At 39.2% G+C, this 27,188-nt stretch overlaps 1 protein-coding gene across 1 annotated transcript in view; it reads right to left on the bottom strand.

Moving 5' to 3' along the window:
• The window catches only part of LOC131029537 (uncharacterized), a 115,556-nt gene that overhangs the window by 20,610 nt on the left and 67,758 nt on the right, over positions 1 to 27,188 (bottom strand). Inside the window, exon 4 of the mRNA XM_057960045.2 lies at positions 4,147 to 4,297. Coding sequence (XP_057816028.2) covers positions 4,147 to 4,297 — 151 coding nt within the window. The remainder of the gene's footprint in view (positions 1 to 4,146; positions 4,298 to 27,188) is intronic.

Here is a 27,188-nt window from a genome sequence, read left to right as displayed (position 1 = left end):
ACCCGAAGCTATTCTGGATGTCAGGGAAAGGACACTCAGGAACAGAATCGTTAAGGAATACTTGGTGAAATGGAGAGACCTGCCAGATGAGGATGCTACATGGGAGAATGAGCAGGTATTGCAACATTCAGGACTGAATTTGCTTGAGGACAAGCAATTTCAAGGGGGGCGGACTGTAATGTCCCCTTTTTAGCGCAACATGATATGGGGTGTCGTTAGCCTATTCTGACATGGTCCCGAAGGCTAACAAGGACATTGGTGGGATCCCGAGATGTTTTGGCCTAGGTGTTTTCAGTTTCAGGCCAATCGGTGCTGCTTTGACAGGGTTTCTAGACACTTACTATTTATAGTAAGTTAGTCTCCAAGCAGTGACTTGGAATTTTTAGTGTTTCCCTGGTTGGCATAATTATCAGTAGAAAATATTTGAAGGCGACAATGATTTAAAGGGATTATCAACAAGGTTTTAATATTTAACGATAAAGTGTAAAGTTAAATTAAATATTTAACTTTATCGTTATATTATAAGGTTGGGAATATAAAGTAATGTTTAAAATATTAAAAGTTCCCTTTAATGTGTACATTGTGGGAAATAATATTTTATTCTAAAATGTATTATCCCACATTGAGGAAATGAAGTGTTTGCATCCAGGAAGAAGATATAAATGGAGGTTGAGAGCTCTCTTTTGGGATATGTTGGGGATGAGATTAATGTTATGCTGTTGGATTTCGTAGAGATCTGATTATTGGGCTTGGAGGACGGAATCCCTCTTTGCTAGCATTCTCTTCGCTGTTGAAAGACACAGTCAGGAGGATTAATGGTGTTTTCATTCAGGAAACACATTGGGCTTCATCTGGTGCTCTCGCATGAAGTTTTTACAGGGGTTGGAAAGTGCAGATTTGAAAATAGTGTTTTTGCTACAGTACCGCGTGAATAGTGTTTTTGCTACAGTACCGCATGAATAGTGTTTTTGTTACAGTGCTGCGTGAATAGTGTTTTTGCTACAGTACCGCGTGAATAGTGTTTTTGCTACAGTACCGCGTGAATAGTGTTTTGCTACAGTGCCGCGTGAATAGTAAAAATGCTACAGTGCCGTGAATAGTGCAGCTACAGTGCGTGAACAGTGTTTTCAGCAGGTTCTATACTTGTGGAGTTCAGGTTTGAATTTGTTTTTTTATCATATGGTCTGTAATATTCTTCAAATCTGATTTGTATGCTTGGAGTTGGAATTAAATAAATACCATCAGCATTAATCTTCTTGTTTTTGGTATTTGATATGTCTGGTTGTTATTATATTGAGTAAACTTTGAAAGCTTTACAATAAATATCAGTTTATCCAATTTATCCTATTGCAAATCAAGAACCAAAAATCCAGTAGTCAGCTTGCAAGCCAACTGTTTGACAAAATTACACTAAGTAAAAAGGACAGATTTAGTGCCGAACAGGGGGGTGCCCATTTCATTCTTCAATTAGTTAATATCAAGTGCTTATCTATTTTCCTCATTAGATGATTAATTTCATTATTCATAGTTCTTAATATAGCTATCAGACCTTGCTACTACTTCAATTTTAAGGGAGAAGGGTTTATGTATGTTACCAAAGCGCTTAGAAACCAACTACAATAGGTTCCCTCAAACTTTACAGATCCAAGCCCTTACCTATCTTGGGTCTATACCCTCAAGGCTTATGGGTCACTGATCCCCACCCTATCTTGGGATTTAACCTATTGCTTGGATTTAGACTGCCCCTCTTTGGAACATCTCATTCCCATCTTCTTAAATACAGACAGTAATAACATAATTTAGACTATAAGTATAAATATTTCTTATGTATTATGAATATATATGTGAAATTGCGTATGTCTGTCATACATATTGCAGTCCATATTAATATTACTATCATTTCCGCATAAGAACATTATTGGGCTTTATATATTAAGCATACTTATTAAACAAATCCCATGCATACCACCAAGAACAAGGATGTTACTGCCTGTAACTTAATAACAGTTCTGATCTGATCTGATCCATGGTGATGTTACTAGATGCTTTGATTCCTTTTTCTTTATATCTCTCAATGTGAGGGAGAGGTCATACCTCTTCATCATGTATGCCCTTTGGTAAGAGACACACCCTTTCATCATTAACACCCTTTGAAAGTGTGCAACTCTTCATTATTGGTTCTCTTCTCCCTTTTATATCTTATTGTTGAGGGAGTCACAACTTTTCCTTCCATGTCTTTTAACCATTCATTAACTTAATTAAATTTTAATAATTATATTTAATTATATTCTTTATATTATAATTTAATTTTTAATATTTTAATTTTATTATTATTATTTATTATTAAATTCTATTTGAAAGTGGGGACATTACACCTAGTCACCTTAGCCTTTTCAACGAGATTGATTTTTCACAACCCTTTAACCCTAGTCCCGTTGTGCACGAAAAATTAGAATAAACTCTTATAAAATTGCCTCTATAGTCTATGTTGCACAAATGACATAGCCATACTCTATTCCCTCTTGAATTTCTTTTTCTTGTCATTGCCTATGGCTGTTGTAAATTATAAAAGATGATTTTTTTTATTAGGACCTTTTGCATAGTTTTTGACGAGTTTAAAAGGCATACATGTGTTGTTTGAAGCCATAATCCCTACAACACTACCACTACAAGAAGAACCCTCCATAGTCTATATTGTACAAATGGCATGGCTATACTCAACTCCCCCTTGAATTTTTTTCTTGTCGTTGCCTATGGTTGTTGTAAATTGTAAAAGAGGATTTTTTGGATTAAATGGACCTCTTGCATCATGTTTGAGGAACATAAATGGGTCACTTGAACACACAATCCCTACAATACTTCCACTACAAGAAGAACCTCCAGCAACACTCTGACTTCTTTGTTGAATTTCAACCTCTTCACCTTCATTAACCTCATTGCTGCTCACTGTTTTTTTTTTGTTGAAAATCAAAACATGGCTGCAAATGCGAATATAGAACAGAAACCCCTCCCTAAATGTTCGAAACTTCAAAAAAACAAAAAAAAATGCAAAATAATTTGAGCAAATGAATGATAGAGAGTAAGCTTACCTCAAATGACATAGATTTGATGTTGTCTTGTCTTCTTCCCACTGCTATTTTGTTCTCTTCTCCCTGCTGTTCTCTCTCTTTGTCTTCTTCTTCACAAACTGCTTAATTGCAAAATGGGTTTGTTTTTTGTTTTTAGATGTTATTGGGCCTGTTTTAGGTTTAGAGTTAGTGTAAAGGGGTGTGGGGATTCTTGTGGAACCCCCCCAATCCCTTTCGTTTTTCAGCTATGTTTTTTTTTTCTAAAAGTGAGCATAAAACTGCCTGGGGTGTAGGAGACAAATAGCTGTCCCCTGGGTTTTCTCATTAAAAAAATCCACCCCTACAATGTTTCCTTTTTTTTCTGAAATCAGGTATGGTTGGGGATGTTTCTTACCTGTCCCTATCTCCAGAACTTCCACGATAAGGGGTGGGATGAAATTATGGAAGGGCCACATCCTTTAGAAACATAGGTTTTCACATATCATAGGAACTTAACTCTAACTCCTCCCAGCATAAACCTATTAAAATATGCATAGTCACTATCATGAGTAAAAAATTAATCACCATTGCAAACAGAATTATTCAAATTTGAAAGGCTTGATCTTACAAGGTCATGAGTGGTAACCAAATTTTAAATGCTGTACTGTCTGGAATAGCGAGACCTGCTAACTCGTGTAACCTTGTTGCTTTCAGTATCATCAAAATAGTATTATTATCCTAGAGATCTTCACAAAAATACATCGATCTTCACAAAGAAAATGTCAGAAGTTATCAAGTACTCTTTGCTCCCACTTTTCATTCAGCACTGAGCTCATTCTTGATATGTGTATTCATAATACATATTGTAGAACAGGATATATTTGACATACTTTAGTCAAGCCCTCGACACATTGCTAAACACTTCTGAGACATTATACCAGATTTACAATGCTCTAAACTAGTGAGCTAACTTCTCAGTTATCCATGTTTTATCATGCAAAAGAAGAAAATTCAAACCTTGAAATTTGAAAATTAATATTTTTAGAAAACCTACTTATAGACCTCTCAGAAAATAAAATATGGATTTGTTTGAGTGTACCATTGTTAAGAGGATTATCAGAAGTAAGCACTGGCCCTGAACCCTCAACAAATCTCCGTGTCATAGGGCCAGGATTCATTAAAGATACACTCCTAATCTCATAACGGATGGCCTCCACCTGTGCCAATGCATCTTGAAGCTCCTTGTGGATCTACAAATTTTTAATTTGAAACAAACCAAACACAAACATTAGCATTTTCCATGCATTGAGAAATACTTCTGTAATAACTTCAAAAAACATCTAGCAAAGTTGATCTCAAAGTAATTTATGGTATGTCTATCAAATTTATTTATATCATTATATTAAATATCAACAATAGCAAAACTGTATGGCAAGTCGGAGAATGAAATACAGATGATGTCCTATGATCAGTCCTCAAATCAAAAGGAAAAATGAAATTGAAACGGATTATCACACAGATACTGAAGGTTCCACTTTTTCCACTGTCTACTGCTTAGTGCTTACTAATGGAAATACACTTTTTCCTGAGTAAATGCTCGAATTTTTCTTCCTTACCTCCAGAACTTGCTCTTTTGTTGTTAAACCTATTCAGCGTTTTACTTTTATAGTCTTTCTTCAAATGTTCTCTTTTCTATATGTTCATTAATACAACTCAATATGTGTATCAGTATGTTACTGACATCATAGTTTATGCAGCATGATTGTATCTTAGTTTTTTCTGGTAGTAATACCAAGGATTTCCAAGCCCCACATGTTGAACACTAATTGATGAGCAAACTAGTACATAAAATGAGCAACTTCTAGCTCAGATTATGGAAAACGATAAAAAAAACCAAGCCCAGTAAGATCTACTCACATAAGCATGTGATAATATTAGTCATCTTGGCTTCTAAGATAGATTAATTTAATCAATACCACTGATGGCTGACAGAATTTGTTGATTTTATGGTAGTGCTCATTAACTGTAGGCAAACATCAGATATGTTGCCTTCCCAACCATAGACGATAAGCTCTTATCGTCACATCCGAGCACACTGCATGTCCTTCATGTTATTCAATTCATGACCTTGCATATATATGAATCAATACCTCCTAATGGACCTCAAATCGGCCATATACTTATGGCGCCAAGGATAGGGTTAGACCTATATATTAGAAGTTACATATGAGTCTCCCTTAGTTGCAAGTTACATTTAACTTAATCACAAGTTACATATGACGCCCAATTAGGGCTCAACTACTAATGTCTTCTAAGGCTGGTAGGGCCACATGCACGCTAGGCGTGCAAGGTCGGCCCTAAAAGGGCTCCGACCTAGCTACATACATCAACACTCCCTCTTAGCTAGGGAGAAGACATTCTCAAGATCCGAGATACATGGCTGCTCCCATGAAAAATGTAAGTGAATACAACCACCATGGCTACTCCCATGGATGATGTTCACCATAGCTGCTTCTAGAGGGTGAACAACCACATCATGGAATTTCTTCCAGGATACCCACCATACCTACTCGCAAAGGGTGGGCTCACCATGCCTACTCGCAGAGGGTGGAAGAGGGCTTTCACCTCAATCTTCTCCCAGAGAAGGGTGCATTACCACCATGCCTACTCGCAAAGGGTGGAACGAGGGCTCTAACCTCAGACTTCTCCCAGAGAAGAATACATCTCCACCATGCCTACTCGCAGAGGGTGGATCCACCATACCTACTCGCAGAGGGTGGAACGAGGGCTTTCACCTCAAAATTCTCTCGCAAAGAAGAATGCATTAACAAGGGATTGCACCTCGAACTTCTCCCTCATGGAGAAGAACTCATTAACAAAATTTTCATGATGATGTGGCTCCCTCTGAAGCTGAAATGTCAGGCTCTCTCTGAAGCTGAAATGTCAAGCTCCCTCTGAAGCTGAAATCAATCTTCTGACCTCTTCGTCCAAGGTTACTTCTGACGATATATCAGACTTCCCCTGAATGTCGATTCTTCCTCTGAAAAGAAGTGCAAGCAATCTTCCTTCCTTGAATGCAATCTCTGATTTGTCCAACACGGTTGAGGGTGATCTGCTCAGTGCCCAGATACACAAAGTCGTTGCAGTGCTCCATACTGGCAATCACTCCATTTCCCTTGAAGTACTTCCTCACAGACTCGCTCAGCCCATTAAAATCAGCCTTAGCCAGTTCCACCCGCTCGCCAAGGCCCTCGCTCAACAACTCCAAAATATGAATAATGTCGACCTTCACGCCATCGATCCCCGCCCAGGACAAATACGAGTGCAATGCATCATAAAGTTCCGCAGCACGCTCCGGCGAAACGAGGCCCACGCCATTGTTAACAATCTTAACAATGGCCCATTAAAATCAACCTTAGCCAGTTCCACCCGCTCGCCAAGGCCCTCGCTCAGCAACTCCAAAATATGAATAATGTCAACCTTCACGCCATCGATCCCCGCCCAGGACAAATACGAGTGCAATGCATCATAAAGTTCCGCAGCACGCTCTGGCGGAACGAGGCCCACGCCATTGTTAACAATCTTATCAACAGCCAGATCTTCCATGGTAGTTTCCAACCCTGGCGAAAGCCTTGGGGTCAAAATTTCAGTCGGCAATTGTGTACTCTCAAGGCACACACCACCCCAGTAACCACAAAAAGCGTGCCAGACATACACACAGTCCAAACTATGAAACTCCGTTTTCAGATCCCTCACAAAAGCACGGGATCTACCTTCAAGCGGTTAGGCTCTATAGAAGGAACCCGCTCTGATACCATGTTGAGACATGGACCAGCTAAGACTCGAACCTAGGACCTTCCATACGCTATTGGAGTGCTCTACCACTGAGCTACTGACCCCTCTTGGACCTGTCCATCGTCGGTCTGGGTGTGGCTTATTTCCAATACCAACACCCCCCCTTAAGCCACACCTCTCATGTGCTTAAGGCTCCTAGCTTGGATCTGGCTCTGATACCATGTTGATTTTATGGTAGTGCTCGTTAACTGCAGGCAAACATCAGATATGTTGCCATCCCAACCATAGACGATAAGCTCTTATAGTCACCCCCGAGCACACTGCATGTCCTTCATGTTATTCAATTCACGACCTTGCATATATATGAATCAATACCTCCTAATGGACCTCAAATCAGCCATATACTTTTGGTGCCAAGGTTAGGGTTAGACCTATATATTACAAGTTACATATGAGTCTCCCTATATTACAAGTTACATATGAGTCTCCCTTAGTTGCAAGTCACAAGTTACATATGACGCCCAATTAGGGCCCGACTATTAATGTCTTCTAAGGCCGGCAGGGCCACATGCACGCTAGGCGCGCAAGGTCGGCCCTAGAAGGGCTCCGACCTAGCTACATACATCAACATAATTAACCTATAGAATCATATATTCTATATATCATAGAGCCATACCCTCTAGGTTACAAAACACAATAGCTGCAACTGAAAAAATAAGAAATCTCATTGTATATTGGCCATTCCATACACTCACAATAACATATTAACTGTGTTTATTATTTGATTTACTTGCATGGGTACTTTAGAAACTAGCGCCTAGTCCATACCAGATCAGATAAGTCATTCATCGGGTTAAAATATCATCCTGTCAATTGAGCAAGGCATGGTGAATAATGATGACAAAGAATGACTATTGATCGACTATTCATCCAAAGAAGATCCTTTGGAGTTTTCAACTGAAATGGTAACAGAGAGCCTTGAAACTCGATACACATTGTCAACATCCACTTTAGTTTCAGCAAGTTCCAAGAAGTTTTGATAAGTTTTTGGTTCACTAACAAAGAGCTGAGCCATTGGCAACCCATAAACAAGCACTTCTAGTGGGAAAGAATTAACATCTGCATATGATGTTGAATTGGGCAGAAACTTATATGTGATATGACTAGATTGTTGAGTCTGTTTCTCCATGTTTTCATTATTTGAGAGGCACCTGTACGTATAGACGACAAAAAAATTTATAATATCATTTCATGTTCCTAACTGTCAACGTACTTTTAATAGATGTTCAAGCTATCAATCTACTTTTTATTTTATTGCTATCTGCCTTTTGCAGCTATTCCAGCCGTCCACCAGCCTTTACATTGATTTCTATCCATCCTTTAAAGCTGTTCTAGCTGTCCACCAACCTTTACATTGAATTCTATCTGTCCTTTAAGGCTGTTCCAGCTGTCAAATACTTATGTTTAGCTACTTATACAGCTGTCTTTAACTTTATCATGTGGACTATAATTAGCTTTCTAAAAGAATGGTATGCCATTGTTTCCTCTTTGCTAGAGGAAATTGTCCCCAATTTCTGATCCATAAGCTAGCAAGGATATTCCTGAACTAGCTCATCAACACCAGATTCAAATCTTAGCTTAAGAAGGTAAAACAGAACTTGCATAAACAGTTAAAGAAAAAAGTAGAAGAAGAAGAGCAAACACCATTGAAAGGAGACCAAGATACCCAGGAAAATCCCTTGTGAGTAAAAACTCCAACTGAAATGTGTGCAAATTCACACTTATGCACTCCAAAAGACACTTACAAGAGATAGAAGCCATGTGGGTTTATACACAGAGCTAACACACTGCTGTCCTGGTAACAATCCCTCAAAAAGCTCTCAGAACCATTCCACTGCCTCTACAGGCAACAGTCATGTCTACTTTGTAATATATGCCCCTTTTTTTTTCCCCGAAATTTTGCCAATAGACAGGACAAACTTACAAGTGCAACAAGTTGATTATAGCTGATAGGAAACTGATTGAAATGTATTCAATGCTCATTTCAAAATGCTGATTACGAAGTTCTTGAAAATATAGTTTTCTGAAGCATTCATTGCAACCTGAAAGAGTTAAAACTTCAAATCAACAATACAGTCATTAAATACCTTCAAGTTCAAGTCAATACAACCATTTAGGCCTGTTGTAGAAGATCTGGGAAGTGGACTATCATCAGCCCTACTATATCAGCTTCCATAGTCATTTTGCAAGGTCTCCAAGGCAGGGATAAAGTCAGGAGGCCTCCTCACACATAAACCAACCCTCTTAAAATTCGCAGACTTGTTTTTGACACTCGCAATACATGAAAACTACCACCCACCAGTCTGAAATCTACTCAGAAAACTGCTCAGCCCTTTGACCTGTAACTCATCCAATGGTCACCCAGTAGGTATACACTTTCTGAGCACATCCAACAAAGCAAAGACTGTCTTCCTAAACCTGTAACAGATCGGCAAGGCATTAAAATCTCCAAACTCGGTACAGATTGTCCAAAATACCCTCAGAAAGGATCTGCAGCAGTTCAAAGCATCTGATCGACCTCATATAAGGCAAAATCGTCACCCCAAACAACTTATGAGCACAAAAACAGTCCACATGTGTGACCTCTGATAAAGGGTGGCCTACAAATTGGGCGATAGAAATTCAGAAACACCCGAAACCCTTCAAAAAACACATGCAAAGTCGTCCCCTAACCTGGGAAAATCCTTTAGAGCAATATCTATAAACATGTGATCAACCCAGCAACCAGGGCATCATAGAAAAAGGTGTACGGTCTGCTCGATGAAGGATATAGCCAAGAAAAAATCTCCACTAAAAAAACTTGCAAAACACATTTAAAAATCCCTGCATTCATCAACACAAACTCCACAATTTGAGATTAAAAAACCAAATAAATCCTCATTTTTCGAAACCCCAAATCACCAAAACCTCTTGAAAACCAATGTATTTTCTAAGAGAAAATACCAGACCAGCTAGGGTGGGTCTCGCACCACCAAAATCAGCAAGATTTAAGAGAATTTTCGTCCTCAACAAAACCTGGATGAACTCTTTTGTTCATTCCGACATCTCCTCATTTGTGAATCTGAATGAATGCCAAAACCCCAATTTATAGAGTTTTGGAGGGAATTAGGGCACTTTATTTTTCAGATATTTTATTTTCCCTTTAGAAGCTCTCAATATGATTTAAAAACAGCTTAGTCTTCCCCCCTTCCCACCACATCACCTGGGCATCCAACTTTGGGGATCAAAACATAACACTTTAATATTTAAACACTAAAGTGAATAATAAAATGTCACTTTATTACTTGAGTGCAAATATAAAAATAATATCTATCAGCTTAAGGAAACTCACCCAGATACCAGAAACAAATAGTTGATAATGCAGAACATAACTAATGCTGAAAGATGATGACTAATGCCGACATGAACACTTAATATGAATACTAGTGTTCTCTGAGAGCTGAAGAGAACAAACCTAGAAAGATCCAAAAAAAAACAGAACGTTACAAAGAGCATTGTACGAACTAACAAACACGGTTGCCAAAAGCCAAGAAACTGTAACCCAAGCTCTTCAAAAACATTGGAACACTTCTCACACACATAGGAACTTAAGGAAAACCCCGAAAAGTAGCCAACACTCACAAAACAAGATGGCGTAAAAATGGGGACATTACATACTTAGAGAATGAACCATGGAAACTCTATCTACAGCCCTCTTAAATGCTCTACAAGCAACTAAGATTGGTTGTCTCCATGTCCGTATATTAGATATATAGGGTTAGATTGCTTTAGGGAGCTCAATTAACCAAGAAATCATGTCAAATGAGGGGAAAAAATGTAAAGTAATTGGACGCACACAACTAAGCATGACCTTTTTGCTGCTTTCAGCAAAAGAGGCATTTTGGTACTTACTGTAGTCAAAGAAAATTCATAGCAGTAGATGACAAACTCACCATTGCATTTGCATGTTTGTCACCTGTTGCAATTGGCGATATTGCCAAATAAACAAAATGCTCAGTTTCAAAGACCTCACACACCAAAGCTCACAGGGATGTCCCATACCACCCTAAAAAATTTCCTACAATAAAAAAGCTGACCTCTATCCTAAGCATTTCATGAAGTATAAATACTTGATCCTTTTTGGGGCAATTTCACCAAATAAATCAGAATCACCCTGTAGTGGTAAACATGAGTTCATGAGGAAATAGAACTTGGCAAGATGTGAAGTACATGTGTGCCATATGTTGTCCTCATTTTTGTTTTAAAAAATGGACTATTACTGGAAATTTTTGTCAAAAAATGAAAATTTTACTCTATGGCACACTTTCCGAGGTAGAATTTTGCTTTAACCCTAGACTGGACTAATCCTCAGTCCATCCTCAAACCACGTTTCGAATTTCATCGCATTTCGAGTTCGTTTGCTTTGTTTTTCCTTCAATTTCGGGTTTCTTCTCCTTGACTGCAAGTGGGAAATTTTCCTTAAGTTGCAAGTTTTAATGTTCTCTTGTTTTAGTGTTGTAGGGAAATTTTAAGTCAATTACAAGTGCACCTTATGTAATTTTTAAACTTGTAACTTACTTTTCATTTTCCCCCTTGTTCCTTTTTATCTTTTAAGTCATTGTAGGAACTTTTTGAACATATTACAAGTGAACTTTAAATTATAAAGTTAAAATAAAACTTGTAATTTATTTAAAAAGTTTCACTTAAGTGATTTTAAGTTATGGTAGAGGTTTTCTCCTCCATTAACAATTTTTATAAAGTCACTTTAAGTTGCAGTAGAGATTTTATTTCCCTATTACAAGTTTTATTTTTAAGTTAGTTATTTTTGTGATTTGTTAAAGGAATTTTATTTTCCCTTTACTAGTCTTTTGTTGAGTTGTTTAAAACTTGTAAAGGGAGTTTTATTTCCCTATTACATGTATTTTAAACTTGTATTTTTCTCTCACAATCCCGATTTTGCCTTAATGCATGAAAAGTGAACATATTAAAACTTGCAAATGGGTTTTAGACACTCAATTTCATATGTTCTTTGCAAATTTTAAACTTGTTGCCCTTCTCCAAGAACCCGAACAGATATTGAAGTTGAATTTGTTGAAGGATTCAATCGATTTTAGGAGGAAAGCGTTTTAAATCCTAATCGATTTTCATGCATTTTGAAACTCTTTTTGTGCCACATGGTGATCGTTTTTGCTGGTTCAAAGGCGTTAAAACAGCAAATACATGTTCTTCAAATGCCACGATTTACCTCATGAAAGTACCACGAATCCTCCTTCTCCTTAGTCGTTTTGGCTTCTCTTACCTAGACGTGGAGATTGGAAGCTTCATTTGACCGATTCTTCATGCATTTGTTAGGCGTTTTGCTGCATATGGCGTTTTTGAAAAACGTGGCTAGGGTTTGAATTGTCTTCTTTTGTCTATTTAAGAGATTCAATCTCTTCTTTCAAGGATTGCTTCTTGTTCTTGGGAGGTCGTTTTTGTTGATCAAGGTATGTTTTCTTCTCTTGTTCTTCATTTTCTTTCTCTTGTTTTAGTTTGTTTTAGTTTCCTTGATCAAGTTGTATATATGTTAGTGGTCAGGTTCTAAATGTATTCCTTCAAGTGCTCAATCTCCCTTTTGTACTCTCTCTTCTTTCCTAATTCTTTGTCTATTCTTGTCTTCATGAAAGCAATTGAATTGTCTAAGTCTTCCACCTCCTGACCTTTGGTAGTTGGTCCAGAAGCGATTGAATTGTCTACGTCTTCCACCTCCTGACCTTTGGTAGTTGGTCCCAAGTCAAAAGTGGTAATGTCATATTCATGATGAGTTGTGTCTTCTTTTGACTTGTTTACTTTTGGTACAACAATTTGAATTGTACAGCAGCCTATCTCATCTCTTTGGATTGTGGAAAACTTCCTGGTAGGCTTCTTAGCAGTAACTTTGCCTAACCTAGCCAAGAAATCGGTAGTGTCATCTTCTTCTTCCTAGACTTCCACTTGTGCTTTTATTTTCAGTCTTTCTTTTAGCCAATCAGGAATTGTAGGTTGCTCAATGCCTTCCTCTTCCTGATCATTCTCTTCTCTTCACATGGCACATTTTGCCCTCCTCGAAGAGCAGAAATCATTCCCTCCTGAAATTCATTGCCCAAAATCTCCATTTCATTATCTGACTCCAATATTTTTGTGCCTGTAAGAGATGGAGGTTCTTCATCTTCTTGTTGGACTATCATCGCATTTCCCCCATGGATTGGAGAAGAAATTTCTATTTCATCAAGTGGATGATCCTCTATAATCATTAGGCTTTCCAAATTCCTAGATGTAGCAAAATGGGGTGGCTCTAACCTCTACTTCTTTTGAGCAATTTCCTCATTCACAACTTCCTTCCCTTATGATCTTGAAAGGTCATCAACCGCTTCCTTCCTCTTTCTTGAATTGATGCTTTCAACTAGCCTGGCACTTTCTTCATTGGAAGAGTATGATTCCATGGCGCCCATCAGGTTATATGTGAGAGTCACACCTCTTCACTCCAGCCCTTGGACTTGTTGGTCAACCCACAATTGTGAATATTTGAAAACTGGCCGCATCAAGGTGGTTAGATCAGCGAGTTCTGGTTCGGACCATTTCACAAGAGGAAGAGGCCATTTTTTATCAAAGTGCGGTTGAGTGTATTCTCCATTGTCCTCCAATTGATCAGGCACTTGGAAGAGCTCAGTTGTTCTGATCAAGCTTACTGGTAGTCTAGACCAAAGTCTCTTCCGAACTTCAAACTCATTTGCAGTATTTGCCCAAAAATCTTCCAAGTCAATTCTATGTTTGTACTTTTCTCCATTTACTGATCCAATATGATTATGAGGATCAAAATCAGCTCGGGATTGGTAGAGTGTAAAGGGGTACCACTGCATTTCCAATATGGCACTTTCAACTACCTGTGCTGTTGGACAAGACTCTAGCATATTTCCAATGAAAAATGGAAAGGAAATAGCCGCCTTTTGCTTGGATCTTTGGAAGTTCTGATATGTTTCTAGCTGCCTAAGGACTTCGAGCAAGACCATTCTATTTGGTGGGATAAATCAAAAGCCGATAAGGACATCTGGTTAACCCCTGGATTCTTATGTATGTGAATCTAGGAAACTGGATAAACCAGGATCCATACTTGCTTATTAGAATTTTGGCCTCTGAAGTTAGCCTCTGGTGGGTTCCTCCTTGCAACGTTCTGGTGATATACATCAAGAAAGCATCATGTGCCCGCCTAAAGTGGGCCTTCTCGCTTAGTTGCAACTGCGGGTAACAGTCATAAGATTTGAACTCATTTTCGCCATTGCCTATAGTGCCTCTGCAAATTAGTCTTTTATATCTATAGTCTCTTGCTAACAGGTAGACGATGTAGGAGCTCATATAAAAGGACTTTGTCCTTTACAAATTCTTCAACTGTTCGTCCAGGTTGTCACTGATTTTTCTAAACAAATTAAACACCTTTACTCCGAAAGTGATCTCATTAATGAAGTAATACATCCATGTCTTGAATGGTGCACCTTAAGGGCTGCCCATTACTCTATTCAGAGTAAGATGAGATCGACGTAGTCTTCTTTGAAATTAGTGCGGAATAACCTCTTTGGCACCTTCTTGAGACTGGGTCTTGGCTTTTCTAACCATGACTTATTGATATTTGTTATGCACAGTTCAGATTGATCTTCATAAAGTATTTTAGTTTGCTCCTTAGTTTTATAGAAAGTCGTGTTGTAGCTCAGAATCCCAAATGCTTCCTGAATGGCTAGTTCTCCAAGACGAGCCAAGACTCTTCCATCTAGTGCAAATATTTCTCTCTCCTATGAGTTGTAGTGTATGGTGCATTCAACCATCAATTTTGCACATTCCATGGCCGGTGATAATCTAGCTGCCTGGACGATGCCATTTCTCATCATCCGGCGAGCAATGGGTGTTGGCAAAAATCCATCTATCCCGTACATTCTCTTTCTGAATTCTTTGAAGTCTACGTGCCCGAGGTTGGTGTCTGATATTTTTCCATTTGGAAATGATTTTTGACTCTGGTTGTAACCCCTTACTGACGAACTTCATCTGGGCTTTCCTCGAAGGTGCTCCCTTGGTAGTCATTAACTTGCTAAACACATGAAAATTTAACATTATTTTGGTGAAAACTGAAGATTTTAACCCTGATTTTGGAACTTTAACTTGAAAATTTCACTTTCAGCCTGTCAAAAGGTTATAATTCGGTGAAAAATCAGACTGAAAGTGGAAAAATGTGGCTAAGTATCAAGCAGATTTCGAGAAATAAGTGGTTCAGACAGAAGAAGGGTGGAAGTAATCAGTCAAACTCAGATTCTGAACCTTCAAAATTGCTTGTGACCGAAAATCTACCTTTAATTCTGAAAATTCTGTCTAAACTCAGAAAAGCACTTATTTTTCCTCTCAACACTTGGAAAATTTTACTCCTTCAAAAATTATTCTTCAAAAATCAATCCTTCAAAACTTAGAGAGAGAGAAACTTCTTCAATTAAACTCCAATCTTCAAACCTGATAATGAATTTGAAAGTGACAAGTTGAATAGATATAGAGTTGAGAAATTCGATTTTTAAGAGCTTCCTGGTTTTTTTTGGTTTTTTTTTGGTTTTTTCCTTAGGTTCATTGAACTTAGCCTTGCTTTATTTTCTCAAAACGGAAACTTTTATTTTTCACCCAAGGTGATTTTGGCATATAACCTTCTAGCTAACCCTCTCAAATTCCACAAATTTTCAACTATTGAATTCTTTGAAAAAATTTCTAAGTGTTGAGAATAATTCTAAGTGTTGGAAAAATATAAAAAATATTCTAAGTGTTTGAATTTTTATTTTTCCAACCCCCTTCAATCTTGGTCGACCCTTCATTGATGGTGAATTAAATGTGCTTTTGTCCAATTTATCTATTCTTATAGCCATTTTTTTTCTTCTTCTTTTGGCGATCTTGACCACCAACTTACCCTTAGGCGATCTTGAGCTTCTCCAAGCCATGGTTGTTGGGTGGATTTTATCCTGTGTTTGGACATCTTTTCATATGCCTAGCGGACTTTACCTCTTCTTGGCACATCCAACTCTTGTGTTATTTTTTTCCTTGGCGGACTTTGTTCTTGCTTGGACATATCCCTTTGTTAGGCAGGTCAAACTTCATGCTCAATTGGACATGCTTTACTTCATACCTTTTGTGCCAATATGCTCAAGTTGGACTTTGGCATTGGTTAAGTCAGCTTCACACTTCACCTTGGGCGGACCTTGAGGTCATTTAGCCAAGGCGGACTTGGAGTTTGATTTGTCTTGCTTTTCATTCCTTCCAAGGCGGACTTCCAACTTGTTAAGACATACTCTTCAATCTCCCTAGGCAGACTTCATCTATGCTTAGGCCAAGGTGGACTTGACATTGGTTTTGGCATGTGCAAGGGCAGACTTTATACTCCTTTGGACAATCAACCTTGCTTGAAGGTGGCAGACTTTGCAGCTGTTTAGACATACCTTCTACCTTGCCTAGGTGAACTTCCAACTTGTTTTGTCATAACATCTTTCTAACCTTGGGCGGACTTCACCCCTCTATTGGCCATGTCCTTATGTCTTGGGCAGACTTTAACTAACTTTGGACAAGGCGGACTTGCCTTGTGTGTCGATGTTCCCTCTTATATGTTGGGTGGACTTTGCCAATGTCCTGCCAAAACATGGCGGACTTCCAACTTGCCTTGCCATCCTTCTCTATTGACCAAGGCGAACTTAGAGACTACATTGCCATGGCGGACATTGATAGGTGTCTAGACAATACCTTCTACCATGCTAGGCAGACTTTACCTTATGTTTGGACATGTCTTCTTTGAGCTAGGCGCACTTTGCTTCATCTTGGACTATCCTTAGCTGTTGGTCGAAGTTTGCGGCCCATTGGACATACTTCCCAAGGTGGACTCGAAGTTTGATTTGACATGTCTTGCTTGAGCGCTACCTTCCAAACTCTCTTCCATTGTCGTAATCAAGTTTTGATCTGCCATGTTGAAGTTTTGATCTTCTGGAACAAAACCCTAGACTGAAGCCTTTTCCTTGCTTTTTACCCTTGAAAAACATAATTTTTCGATTCTGAAGACATGGGCACTGACATCACGACCTGGGGAACCCGACCCTAGGTCTACTTTCAAAAAAGAAAAGAAAAGCAAAAAAGCAAGCCAAAAAGGTTGCTTCCCAAATTGGTCCTAAAGTGCCAAAAAGCAAAAAAGCAAAAAAGCAGAATTCCTAAAAAATAGGAAGGTGGCAGAATTGACCCAAAGCAATTGCTATCTTCATTCGTTCGTCCTTCTAAGTGCTTTGGTGATGTCTAGACATTGATCGAGGCATGATTTCTCTATTTGGCTCGGAGTGACTCTTAAAAAACTCTAACTCTAAACTCTTAAAAAAAGATTTATGAAACTGCAGAGCTAAGACCAAAACCCTAAAAAAGCAAACCACTAGGGGTCCCCATTTGCAATGGGGCGATGTGTGAAACAAGTCACAAGACAACCTTAGGTAGACCCGTAATAAAATCCATTGACACACTGTCCCACTTCCTCTCGGGAATGGGTAGGGATTGAAATAATCCACCTGGGAAAGAGTGCTCATGCTTATTCTGCTGACACACAAGGAACTCCCTCACATACTGTAGCAACTCTATATTGAGCCCTTTCCATGTGAAGCGCTCTCTCACCTGCCTGTAAGTTTTGAAAAAACCTGGGTGTCTTACTGTGGGTGAGTCATGGAAAGCTCTCAAGATCTTTTGCTTCATAGCAAATCAAGGCACTAAGAAGATCCTCTCCTTGTAATGATCAAGTCATTTACTACTGTGTGCCTGCCATCTTGAATAGTGCCATCAACAATCCTAGTAGCCCACTTGTCCTTCACATACTCTGCAGAAATCAACTCCCTCCAATCATCTACCAACACTCCCAAAGCACACCACACAAGTGAGGTCTCCTGGATAAAGCGTCAGCAACTATGTTTTTCTTGCCCTTCACAAAAACTATGTCAAATTCATAAGCCTGCAGTTTGCAAACCCACTTCTATTGCCTATCATTCAAATCCTTCTACCCAAGGAAATGTTTCAAACTATTATGATTCGTCTTGACTGTAAACTTACTGCCAACCAAGTACTGTCTGAATTTAGCCAAGGCATGCATTATCGCCAACATCTCCTTGTCATATATGTTGTACCTCCTCTCAACACCCCTCAACTTCCTACTCTCAAATGCAATGGGGTGTCTACCTGTTGTGACGTTTTCACACATCGCCCCATTACAAATGGGGACCCATGTTTTTTTGCTCGTTTTGCTCGTTTTCGCTTTGCTTTTTCTAGGGTTTTGTTAGTTTGTTAGTTGTCTGGATTTAGGGTCAAGCCTTAGGGTTTTAAATTACCGTCTTTTCAGGCCAGAATCCAGTCGGTTTTGGGAGTTTTTTGATTTCCTTTTCTAGAATGCAAATTTTGAATGAAATGAATTCGCCAGAATGGTCTAATTTTCAATTGGAATGTTGATGCAGAGCTTAAATTTGTCTAAGAGTTGAAGATGAAATGTGAATTTTTTTGTCCAATTGAATATTTTTGACCAAATTTTGACTTTTTTGAATTTTGATCCTAGGCATTTCAAATGATTTGTTTTCGCCTTGTGAAGTGATAAAATGTGTAAAATCATGATATTTTGGCCTGTAGGAGCAAAATCGCTCCTGTCCCTCAGTGAAGGACGGGAGCTCGTTTTCAAATATCTTACTATTCTTGCAGGGTCAAGATGAATTACGAATTGGAAGTGATGGAGAAAGGCGAGATCTTTCCATTGAATATAAATTGAAGATTTTCATGAGCACAGAAATGCCTCCAGGGGAAAGATCGCTCCTGTCCCTCAGTGAAGGACCGGAGCTACAAATTCAATTTCGCCTTGTCCTTGCAAGATTTTGATGACTTAATGATTTGAGGACGTCCAAAGGAAGATGCTTTGCCAAATGAATATAATTTGAGATGCAAAAACGAAGGAGAATGACCTATATTGACCAAATCGCTCCTGTCCCTCTCCAAGGGACCAGGGCGAGGTACCTTATAGCTCTCGTCCCTCTCCCAGGGACCAGAGCGATATTCTTCATTGGGCAAAATCCAGGCAAAGATCAAGACAAGTTTACGTTTGAAGGCAAGGAAGACGGTGAAATGAACTCAGTGAATATAAATTGAATATTTTAAAATGTCAACAAGGGTCCCAAAATGCTCAGTTCGCTCCTGTCCCTCAGGAAGGGACCAGAGCGATTTTTGTTATACATGATTTTCTTGCTAAGTTGCAGACGATTTCAAGGCCTGGATGAATGGAGTAGAGCATGACAAATCCGTTGAATATAATTTTGGAAGCTGACAAAATGAAATGAAGGCCACAAGAGCAAGTTCGCTCCTGTCCCTCTCCAAGGGACCAGGGCGATACAGTGGTTATGTTGCGTCTTATTCAAGTTTAGAGCCGATCCAAGTCAGGAACAAGGCGGCAAAGGACGTCCTAAGGCAATTTTCGATCAAGCACAAGTTACAAAGGTCGTCACGATGAAAGGATTTGCACTCTAAGACCCAGTTCGCTCCTGTCCCTCTCCAAGGGACCAGAGCGATATCTCCATAATGACATAAATTTCAAAAGACAAACAAGTTTCGAGCAACCAAGAGGGTCGAAAGGACATCATTTCACGTAATGAAGATGATTGCAAATTGGTAAAAACAAGAACAAGCACAAAAAGATGAACTTCGCTCCTGTCCCTCAGGAAGGGACCAGAGCGATATTGGATATATTGGCCAATTCATGCGAAATTTACGTGAGGTCAAGCTTTTGCAAGGTCTTAGAGGGTCCATGGTATGATAGGAAGGTGATGCATGAAAATTTCAAACGTAAAATAATCACCAAGATGAACATAGGGACCATATCGCTCCTGTCCCTCTCCAAGGGACCAGGACGATTTACTTAAGACTCTTCATTTTGCTTCAAGTCCATGCCAAGTCAAGGCTTCACAAGGTCATACGGGGTCCAAAGTTTTTTTTTGAGATGACATGCAAATGTTTTGAACGTCCAAACATTGTCAAACATGCTAAAGAGCTCATATCGCTCCTGTCCTTTGGACAAGGACCAAGGCGATTATTGCAAGAACACTCATATTCCTTCAAAGTTGAGGTAAGGCGAGGATGGACAAGGTGAAGGACGGCGTTTGGAAGACATCACCACGAAGATCGAAGTTTAAAGTTGCTAAGATTATGAAGAAAGACATGGATCGCTCCTGTCCCTCTCCAAGGGACAAGGGCGATGATCCCTTTAAAACGTCCAAACACCTCATGCAAGCAAATGGAACGAGCATAGAAGGAACGAGCAAAGATGTTATTCGCTTCACAATGAAAGATCAAAGATCGAAGATGCAAGGTCTACGTAAAAATATAGAGATCGCTCCTGTCCTTTGGACAAGGACCAGGGCGATGAACATCTAAAGGCGCTCATGAACGCATACATGACGATCAAATTCGAAGAACCTGACAAAATGGTCGATATCGAACGTGGAGATGAAGGAGTTGAACGTTGAAGTTGCAAAAATCATGACAAAATCATGGATCGCTCCTGTCCCTCTCCAAGGGACCAGGGCGATGAGGTACGTCCCTCTCATTTTCATAGTTTTGGCGCCAAATAAGCAATTCAAATTTTCCTTAAATGCTAAGTTCGATAAAAAATTGAAAATCCTATTTAATTTGGCATTTAATGTGGCGTTGATCTTTTATTAATTATTTTGCCTTTATTAAAAATCGAAATTTGCAAATTAAAAACGTAAGGCATTAATAATTAATTAATTAATTAATAGAAAAAATCGAATTGAAGCGCTATACTTGGAGGTCGGCCTTGCTAAATCATTTAAAAATCGTTTAAAATTGCTTTATTTCACAAAAGTCGGCCTTAGGGTGAATGATGAGAGGCGCTTATATAAGGGGGGTGAAAGATTTTTATTTTCACATCATCATTTTTATCATCTTAAGTGCGATTTAAGGAAGACAAAGGGAGAAGTGCGAAGTTGTATTCAAGGAGGTGCGAATTTATATCCAAAGGAAGGCGTTAGTACTATCCAAGGAAGTGCGAACTTGTCCAAGGCATTGGATATCACGTCAAGGACATATCAAAGATGGCGAAATTGCTAACTTGAAGAGGAAATCACGTCCAAGACTTGAAGGGTGGCGAAGTTGATAAGAGGAACGTTCTTTTGAAGATCACATCAAGACTATCGAATTTCAAATTTTGCCTAGGCGAATTCCTTTATTTTGCATTCTAGAGTTAAGCTCTCAAAGAGGTATGACGATATGGATTTATTGTTTTAATTTCGAACGTTGATCGTCATTTCCTTAATTTTGGATTTTGAAATTTTGTTTTTCCTTAGCTCAGTCTTTTTTAGGAAATGGTTAATAAAGGACTTATCATTAAGTTTCCTAAAAAATTGCTCTCTAATTTATGTTATGTATTGCAAAATCATGTTACTAATTTTGAAATGTTGTGTAGGCGTCAAATGGAGGTCTCTTCAAGGAAAATCAAGCCGGATCAAGGACGGTCTTCGCCAGGACGATCAAGCCAAGACAAGGGCGACCTCTTCCAATCCAGCGTTCCAAGGCGAGGTACATCGTCATCCTGCACATCAAGGACAAAAGGAGTTAGAACAAGAGTTAATTAAAGATAGCCTCTCAACGACATCAAATTGAATATCTAGCAAGCTTCAAGTGTCAGATGAGGTGGCGTCCTAGTCATCATTTCTCCAATCAGTGAAGTCCATCTCAGCATGTCCAGATTCAATGTACTTAACTCATGGAAGGTGGCACAAACTCCGATGTACCTACCCTGGCTTTCCATTGGTCAATTTTTCTAAAAGGGACATGTGTCCAAGCAATACAATTTTATCATTGGTCAAACATTAAATGTTATGTAATGGTTGTAACAAACCCTAATTAGGGTTTTCATTGTAAAATCTTGGCCATTGATCTTGAATTGATCTAAGCCATCAAATTGTATTGTGGGCACTATATAAGCCCAAACATTTCATTTGTAAAAGAGGATTAGAGAGAGTTGTAAATAGTTGGAAGAGTTAGAAAATAATTGATAGAATAGCAATTAGAGTAGAATAGGAGGACAAGGCAAGAAATTGTTGCCATTGATTGTAAACAAACTCTATTTTCATTGAAGTAATGGTGAAATATGTCGTTTTCTTGCAATTTGCATGGTTTCTTGTTGAAGTCTTCAATCTTAGATGGTAGATAATTAGATGAATGGAGGAAGTGTGATTGATTAATGGTGGAATTCGTACATCCATACTACTAGCAATTTGTTGATTGCAAACTTGCCTTGCGTAGTCAACTGGATCATTCAGCCTAAGCTCAATTTCAAATTGTTGCCTCTTCATTGATATGCATCAACTTGGATGGTATCTATGCCTGCGGTGATGATTTGAACATCATAAAGCTTCCTTAGAAGATCGCACTAGCCTTGTGTAGATGTTCCATTGATGTCAAAACAAGACCTAGTTAGAGTTTCATCAAAAATCAAATCATTGCTCCTACATTCTTAGTATTAGGATTAGATCCTCTCTTCGCCCTTATCCTTTTTCCATTTTTTTTAATCTAAGTTAGTAAGAGCCTGTGTCCAGCAAAGCAGATCGGAAGTTCAATGTAAGTCCCCTTGTGATTCCAGCAAATCACATCATACCACTGGAGCTTGTCCACACGTGGAGACCCCACTAAAAGAACCTTGGAGTCTACCTAACTGATCCTTTACGCGAATCTTCAGCAGTTAGAGACTATTTTCTCAAGAGAGGATAAGATGCCTTTAGGTATTTTATTCTGTGTATGATTGTGTACAAAATACACGTCAACACTACCCTGCATCAATACCGCACCAAGGCCTTCGCCCGAAGCATCACAATGCAACTCAAAAGGTCTACTGAAATTAGGAATGGTCAAAACTCGACATGTGCTCATCAACTCCTTAAATCTGTCAAAACACTGTTGAGCTCTGTCTAACCACTCAAAAGCATATTTTCGAGTCAAATCTGTAAAGGGGGACTCAAAAGCATCTTTCCGAGTCAAATCTGTAAGGGGGGCAGCAGTCTAAGAAAAAACGCTCACAAAGCGGCGGCAGAATCCACACAAACCAAGGAATCCCTTCATCTGAGAAATATCGTTTGGCAATGGCCAATCCATAATAGCCCTAATCTTATCTGGATCCACACGAACACCCTCAGCACTGATGATGTGCCCCAAATATAGAAACTCTGTCATCCCAAAAGCACATTTAGACATCTTTGCGTATAATGATTCACGCTCAAGAATACTCAACACAATGTCTATGTGTTTCAAATGCTCCTCCCAAGTCTTACTGTAAATCAATATGTCATCAAAAAATATCAACACAAATCTCCTCAATTGATCTCTAAATGTCCTCTTCATACAGGACTGGAAGGTAGTTGGTGCATTAGTCAAGCCAAAGGGCATGACTAAGAACTCAAAGTGTCCATAATGACACCTGAAAGATGTCTTCTCCACATCATCCTCCCTGACCCGAATTTGATGGTAACCGGATCTCAAATCTATCTTGGAGAAGTAACAGGCTCCATGTTACTCATTTATGAGTTCATCAATACGAGGAATCGGATATCTATTTTTAATTGTTTTCTTCAATTCCCTGTAGTCAATGCACATCTTGAAAGTTCCATCTTTCTTTTTAACCAACACAACTGAAGAGGCAAATGAGCTCTTACTAGGCCTAATGTGTCCCATCTCAAGAAGCTCTCTGATAGCCTTCTCAACTTCATCCTTCTACCTCTTCGGATGCCTGTAAGGTGTGGTAATAACTTATTTAGCCCCCTCCTCTAATTCTATCACATGCTCAAATCCCCTATCAGGAGGTCTACCTGGTGGAATATCACCAAACGTTTTGGAGTGTTTGGTCAATAATGTCTAGACCTGTAAAGGAAACTCTTGCTTTTGTTGTCTAGTAACCTCTGGCATCACCAAAATCTCTACGGCCCACTACACCTGGTCATGATGAATCAACCTCTCCATCTGCCTAAGTGATACCACTCTAAGTCCACCATCTAATAAGCCACGAAGTACCACTTTCCTGCCTTGATGTTCAAATTTCATTTCCACCTTCTCCAAATTAAATGTGAACTCTACTAGAGAAGCCATCCAAGTCATGCCTAGTATAACATCATAATCACCCATGTCAACAACATAGAAATCATCAACCAACTCATGATCACCAATCCTCATATGCAGGTTAGAAATTTTTTGCGTGCATAAAATTTTGTGTCTACTAGCCACCATGACTCTAAACCCATCATGCTCCTCTGTCTGTAAACCCCGCTTCGCCACTATCTGAGCATCAATGAAATTATAAGTAGCGCCAATGTCAATCAAGGATATCACATGCTGCCCCTGTATCACAACACGAACCTTAAATGTAATAGCCTTCTGAGTACCTGTCAAGCACGCTATCACCCTGTCATCATTGTCATTCCCTCCAGCTGTTGATTTTCTATCACTATCCCCAGAATCTAATGAATTTTCTGAACTGTCTGAAGTTGTGTAATATCCCAGTAAATTTTTTATTTATTTTTTAACAATAAGAGATACAAGCAATCACCACAACCCGTTAAGGTTAGAGAAATAATCCAAACTGCTGAAAGGGAACCCTTCCACCTTTTGTTCACCGAGAGCCCACTCTAGGAGGGTGAGAGCATACGGTGATTTGGGGATCATTAGCAACAATAATCAAACTGAAATTACAATGCCTGGGCGGCAAGTCAGCCCCTTCTGCTTATCCAGCAGGATAGAAACCAAACTCTTGGCGGTAAACCGGCCAAGGGAAAAAGACAAGAAACTGAAATTCAATCACTCTACCACATATTTCAGCGGGAGGACATTACATTAAACTATCACTCTACCGCATATTTCAGCAGGAGGACAACTGCATTAAACTTATCACTCCACCACTTATTCGGTGGGAGGACTGAGTACATAAATTGAAATTTCAAAGTAAGAAAGCGGCTAAGCCAACCTCTTCCACTTATGCAGTGGGGATTACAAAATAAGGACAGCAAAAATGATTGATCAGTACTACTGAAACAACCTTACAAAATTAGAGATGAACGAAGGAGAGTAATGCAGATTTCTACAGCAAGAATATAATTTTCTGTTACAATCAATCTGCAAGCTGAAAGTACAAAACAGCAGCCCATGGAAACACCCAAATGCTCATAACCCCCTCATTTTTCATCCAATTTGACTCAAACCAGTCCTAAACCCACCATAATTCACTCACAACAGCAACCAATCAACCCCAACAACCCAACAACTATTTGACACACATCACAATGCAAGCACAAAATCCAACGCTAGACCTAGGAAGTTCGATTCTGTCTAGAAAAATCATTGCTCAATTAAACTTGCTAAAAACTTACACAATGTATCGCCATGGCTAGGAAGGAAGGATGAGCCGGTACCTAGAATGATGGAGTTGCTTGGTTAAGAGGTGTGAGCAAAATATACTTTCAGCAGTCCTGCGACCAGCAACCAAAAAACACTCAAATCCCACATAGAACACTACACAATCTGCAACTCATTCACCAACAGCACTGGCAATACAAGGACACAGCTAGGTACTATCTTGCAAGTACGAAACTGAGACTTAGCTAGGAAGCCATACTTCGAAGCTCAGATTTTCAGTCGCCAAACCGGCAGCATAACGATGCAATTTTCATAGATAGTGCAAATGGGAGCCCAAGTCTCATATTTATAACTTCACTCCTCAAACCCAAATGCAATTCCTCCAAATTCAACGCCTTGCATTTGCATTTCATTCCACTACATGTGGACCCAAGTGTAGCGCCACTTTTCATAAGTCAAAACTCACGCCAAAAGGGAGAGGACCCACGTTAATCACTTGGCAAATAATGGAGATGCAATGTGAAATAATATTCCTCTAAAATATTTCGACATCCCATAAGTACACATGAATTTTGCCAAAAACTTAGGATAAAATAGGCATTAATCCCAAATTTAATAAACCAGTGGCCAATAATCAGATTAATTAAATATTAACCTTCGGATAAGGGAATAATATTTAATTATGTCGCAAATGACTCCCGTACTGATTATTATCACAACTAGGATGAAACTGAGCCCAGACGACCACAAAACTGTTGCAGAATCAGAACCCTGTCTACTGCCAAAAATAGAATTGTGCCACAGTGCCACTTACTCAAAATAGTAAGTCAAGAACTAATGCTCAGAAAAGCATGATCTTCGCTTCCAGAGGCAAAGCATGGAGAGCTCAGTAGGACAGTAACACCAGAATGGCCATTCCCTGACTTACTAAAAATAGTAAGTCCTCGTTTCATCAATGTTGGACCCTCATTCTTCATTCCACCTAGCCTACGGGTCTCAGGAATAGGCTAATGGACCACTGGAAGGTCATCAGTGAGAAGGGGACATTACAGTTCGCCCTCCCCAAAATTGCTTGTCCTCAAGCAACTGTAAGGCTGGATGCAATAAAATTTCCTCATTTTCCCACGTAGCATCCTTTGCTGGTAGATTCTTCCATTCGATCAAGTATTCCCTGATCACTCTTCTCCTCAAAGATCGTTCCTTGAATTCAAGGATAGCTTTCGAAACCAAAACCAACTCTCCCTCCTCATCAAGCAGAGGTAACTCAGTTGAAGCAACAACATTATGTCCCAGAGCCTTCTTAAGGCGAGACACATGAAATACATTATGGATCTTGCTGCTTGCAGGTAATTCCAACTCATAAGCCACTTCTCCAACCCTTTTGCTGACTTTGAAAGGCCCATAGAATCGAGGCTTCAATTTCTCAACCCCACTCTTCTTGAGAGTAGACTTTTTGTAGGGATGGAGCCTCAAATAAACCATGTCGCCCACCTCAAAGGTGCGCTCAATTCGCTGCTGATCAGCATATATTTTCTACCGATTCTGTGCGTGCTGGAGATTGTCCCTCAAAATCCTCAAAATATCTTGACTTTGCTGCATCATATCCTTTGCCTAAGGGGTTTTGCTATCACCAAATACCAAGTCTGCGAAGCTAGGAGCTTCATAACCATATAGTGCCATGAATGGTGACATCCGAATGGACATGTGATAGGAGGAATTGTAACAATATTCCCCTAGGTGAAGCCATCTTACCCATGTATTCCGCTACTCCGAGACATAGTTTCTAAGGTAACCTTCCAACCACTTATTCACTATCTCGGTCTGCCCATCAGTTTAAGGGTGATAACTGGTGCTTGG

This window comes from Cryptomeria japonica, chromosome 5 (genome assembly GCF_030272615.1).
Source record: "Cryptomeria japonica chromosome 5, Sugi_1.0, whole genome shotgun sequence".
Classification (NCBI taxonomy): domain Eukaryota; kingdom Viridiplantae; phylum Streptophyta; class Pinopsida; order Cupressales; family Cupressaceae; genus Cryptomeria; species Cryptomeria japonica.
Note: the sequence above shows the minus strand (reverse complement) of the source record. Positions and strands in the feature narration are given on the sequence as shown.